This window comes from Branchiostoma floridae, chromosome 11 (assembly GCF_000003815.2).
Source record: "Branchiostoma floridae strain S238N-H82 chromosome 11, Bfl_VNyyK, whole genome shotgun sequence".
Lineage (NCBI taxonomy): Eukaryota > Metazoa > Chordata > Leptocardii > Amphioxiformes > Branchiostomatidae > Branchiostoma > Branchiostoma floridae.
The window spans coordinates 9,680,302-9,684,518 of record NC_049989.1 but is presented as its reverse complement, the minus strand read 5'-3'; the positions used below and the strand labels follow the sequence as shown (position 1 = coordinate 9,684,518).

Here is a 4,217-nt window from a genome sequence, read left to right as displayed (position 1 = left end):
TTTAATTGTGGAACTGCAGGTGCAAGACACCCCAAAGAGGATAACTGCAGAAAGGAACGATGGATTGCCTGCATTTTTGGTATGCAGGTAGCTTGGGCAAAGACGTTCATAATGATATGCATTTTATGCAAATGAGGACTTAATTTGCATAATTAATGAGGAAATTGTATAATTCCATTGTTTGCAATAACTGGACTTTGATAAATGTAACACTTGTTAATTATAATCGGTGGAACATATGCAGATATGAAATATACAAATGAGGAAATTATTTGCATAATTTATGCAAAAATTGCAAAACAAATTAATGATTAATGATCTGAATTGGAAATTTTAATTGACATGTGTATTGTACGTTATTCAATGATGAACAACACCATGCATAAATCATGTTAATGCTAAGTCATTTGCAGGAAATTAGCAAAAGCTCTAAATATTCATGGAGGTATGAGGTCGCCGAACTCTAGTTATTGTTTTTTTCTACTATAGATTTTTTTTTATCTCGTCCGCTTTTTTATGCTTTTGTTCCTTCTCTACTACTTTATTTTTCGTAGATCGTCTGCTACTTTGATTTTCGTATATCGTCTACTAGTTTTTTTGTAGCTCGTCTACTAGTTTATTTTTGTAACTAGTCTTCTAGTTTTGTGTAGCTTATCTTCTAGTTTGTAGCTTCGTGGCTAGTTTACAGCTATTTGACAATGCCTTTTACTTCTTTATAATGATGAAGAAGTTTATTTGCAAGTTCGTGCCCGAGGGCTAATTGCAAGTACATGGTATAAACATAGTGGATATACAAGTGACAATGGACAGTTATGAACAATGTTCTACTGTAATACTAGAGTTGGCTATTTCTGAACAGGTTGGGTTTGACTTCTTTTTTGGAAGCAGAGGGAGACGAAAAGCCCCACCTTTTCTAAAATTTGGGTTCTGCGATTCTTATAATATCTATACCCTTCATGCTGTGAAGACTTTTTTGAAATCTATATCTTGTACTTTTCAATAATATGTCTTTCCCCGTTTATAGACGACTTACTCAACATAATCACACTGTTAAAACCCTAATTCAACAAATAACCCATAGAACGGCTCATGTTTGTGGAGATTTTGCCATGGATCTTGTCAGATAAAGACGATGATAGGAGACCGCCAGCTAATGAGGTACTCAATTGCAGGGTAACTGGTTTTGTCTCGGAGGAGTGATTGTTGCTGACCTGCCATTATAAGACTGGGACGGCATACTGATATTCAACCTGTAAATAGCTTCACTACCTTGGTGGTACGTAGAAAGATAATGTCCTTATGACACAATCTATAGAAATATGAGGTGTTTTAGATGGTGCGTACTGGAGACGTTATATTTGCGTAACCATTCACGTCATATTAGAACCTGCCACACTTATCAAATAGGCTTATAGGGGTCCGGCCCGATGTGAATGGATCAAATAAATCCGGATATGCAGCTTATATTGTTACTAACCTAGTGTGATACGCCGTGAGCCATTGTATTACACGGGGTATGGAATACAGAAAATACACTCTAACTTGTACATGATCTTTTGCGTTACTTTGGATACGGCACAAAGGGTCTAGAATAGAGATTCAAATGTGCACACGACTATGAGCAAGGACAGAGGCCTTGGTTCATATCTTAGTAGTTGTATCTATCATTTCATTTTTTATCTTAACGCCCGAGTACCTTTTGAAGAAAGATATGCCAGGTCGCACTAGGTTAGGTGTGTATTGACGCAGATTTTTTTCTGCAGACTAAACTAGCAAACCAGTACATTTTGAGGACACCGGTTACTAATATTTGCAAACATCGGTCATATGATATCTCTCCGTGTAAACTTGTGTAGTAAGAATGTCACGGATACATTGACTAAGAAGATCCAAATCACAGAGCATCGACGAACAAATCTGCAGTGACCAGACAGTCGTCCAGACCTTCAACTCATCTCTGTATTGTAAGAATGGCGCCTGGTCGATTTTAGACCGTGAAAAACCGTTGCTACGTTTCACCAATGTGGGGTCTCAATTTGTATTCTTTAATTATAGGTGTTAAAATGCTATTACGCTTCATCTATATCAATCAAATGCTTTAAGTGGTCATAGTTGGGTCTGAAAATACTATCATTATGCCTTAAGTATAAAGATTGTCCCTTGATTAGAACGTGCCATTTACAGATCTAAAAATGTATTGATGTCTTCGTGTCCTTGGACAATTAGGTACAACTGCTTGAGGTCAAGGTATTGCAAATGTCGATACTCACTGACTCTCATGAGCAGGCAGTTACAAGTATAAACTGTTCTATCTTACTTTGTATAGTTATATTACGTCCTATGGGCGCTATGGAGCATAATGATATAGAATGACAATTGGAATTTAATCTTTCAATTTAAATCGTTTTGGTTTTCGATTACAGAATAAATGATAAAGGCGATCATTAAGGTTGCATCTGTAAAAAGCACTTCAGGTCTATTGTTCACATCGGGATTACGTTTGACTGTGCATACTTATGCAATATCTTTTACTTTTGAGTCCACCTTCGTTTGTTAGATGCCTGACTATACAATGTGTACATCTTATGTACATTTTAGATTCATGTTTGTAATTGAGGAAATCTTCCCATAGTGGTAACACCTGACAAAGTAGAAAAACACCATTCTCTATCCAGTCCATCTCTATGTCTAGATAGCAGACGTGTACGTGTGTTACGCTACATGGTTGTTTAAAATCTTTGCTCCTCATAGTTTCACAGGATGCCATGATACCGCCACATGAGAAACAATATACATGAATCTTAAAGTTATTTAAAGAGATGTACCAATGCAACACCTGCAATCATGAGGTATATAAATGTCAGATATTTAGGTGTTCAAAACAATCTTGAGAGGGAGTCTATAGCAATGATTTTGTATTATGGCAGTATTACGGCACCCTGTGGAATAATATGAGTTGACAAATTCAGAGTCTACGTGATTCTATGAAGTAACTTACCCGGTGAAAGGGTAGTTGATGTTGAGCCACCTGTCCACACTGATCCCCACCAGCATGAGCAGCGTCACCAGGTTACACAGGGTAGAGAAGAAGGTCTGTAGATCACAAACAGGCGGAGGCAGCGGGTCCTGACTCAGTACAACTACCAGAGCAATCGGCGATGCCACCGTGCAAGCCACCAGGTCCGCCGCGCTCAGGTTCGCTATCAACCCGTTAGCGGCCGTTCTCAGGGCCTTGTTCTGTAAGAATGAGTACAGGACCATCATGTTCCCCACCGTGCCGAGAAACATCGTCATGCCGAGAACAGTTGCCGCGGCGGTGACCGTTGTAGGCTGCAGCATCGGGAGAAGATCGTAGGTAACGTTATCTCCTTCCGGACCACCTTCCATGGTTTCTACGGCACTTTCCTCGTAAATCATCTCAGGTTTAGTAAATAATCTTCTCCGGCGTGATAATAATGTATTGTTCTGGAAAGGTCTTGCGGTACGGCATCTTCAGGCCGGCTGGCTGGTTTGGCGGAGGCGCGGATGGCACCTGCCATCCCGGCGGCTGGAATACTCTCGACTGGCAGGCAGACGTAGCACCACGCAGCTACCGCCTGGCGACCCATAGTAGCGACACAAAACGTTATCCGTGAACTTGCCTTTGGGTCTGAATGGCATTACTGCTGTAAGTGTAATTTGCAGGTCTCCGGCGAAGCAGAAACAACAAATATAACAACCCCACACACTATCTCTGTATGGTCCGCGTGTGCCTTTGAACGAAGGGCAATGGATGGCAAGGATGTATTGAAGTATCTCGACTTAAGAAATAAACGGGTCGAAGACGACACAAAACGATCCTTGAGAAGAAGATAGATGATGAACCACGGGTGTGCTTTGTGGTTTCACCCTGGAATGAATGGCAGATCGCCTTTTGCAAAAGCTGTCCAGTGAGATTACGAATAATCAGCTCACGCGGCCAAGCTGAAAGTGAGGGTATGGATGGGGGTTTATCATGATATCAAGTGTGCAATACTACGTGAGGATGTGGAAGGGGAATGCTGTGCAGCGTTGTGTTCTGTTATGATACATTTTAGTTTACTCTAAACGCCATACCTATTATTCGAGATTATGGCGCCGTTTAGGGACAAGGAAGAAGAATGGTAATTATAATTCAAATAAAGAAATCCAACTTAACCTCACGTCAATGAAATGCCGCACCCCAGAAAAAAAGTTAG

At 40.3% G+C, this 4,217-nt stretch overlaps 1 protein-coding gene across 1 annotated transcript; it reads right to left on the bottom strand.

Annotated features, from left to right (window-relative positions):
- Nucleotides 1-2,994: 2,994 nt before the first annotated feature.
- LOC118426192 (5-hydroxytryptamine receptor-like) lies at nucleotides 2,995-3,608 on the bottom strand. The gene is made up of 2 exons (XM_035835457.1): nucleotides 3,486-3,608; nucleotides 2,995-3,330 (listed from the first exon to the last, which is right to left on the bottom strand). The coding sequence occupies exons 1-2, from the start codon at nucleotides 3,606-3,608 to the stop codon at nucleotides 2,995-2,997; spliced, it is 459 nt and encodes a 152-aa protein (XP_035691350.1).
- Between the last annotated feature and the right edge of the window lie 609 nt (nucleotides 3,609-4,217).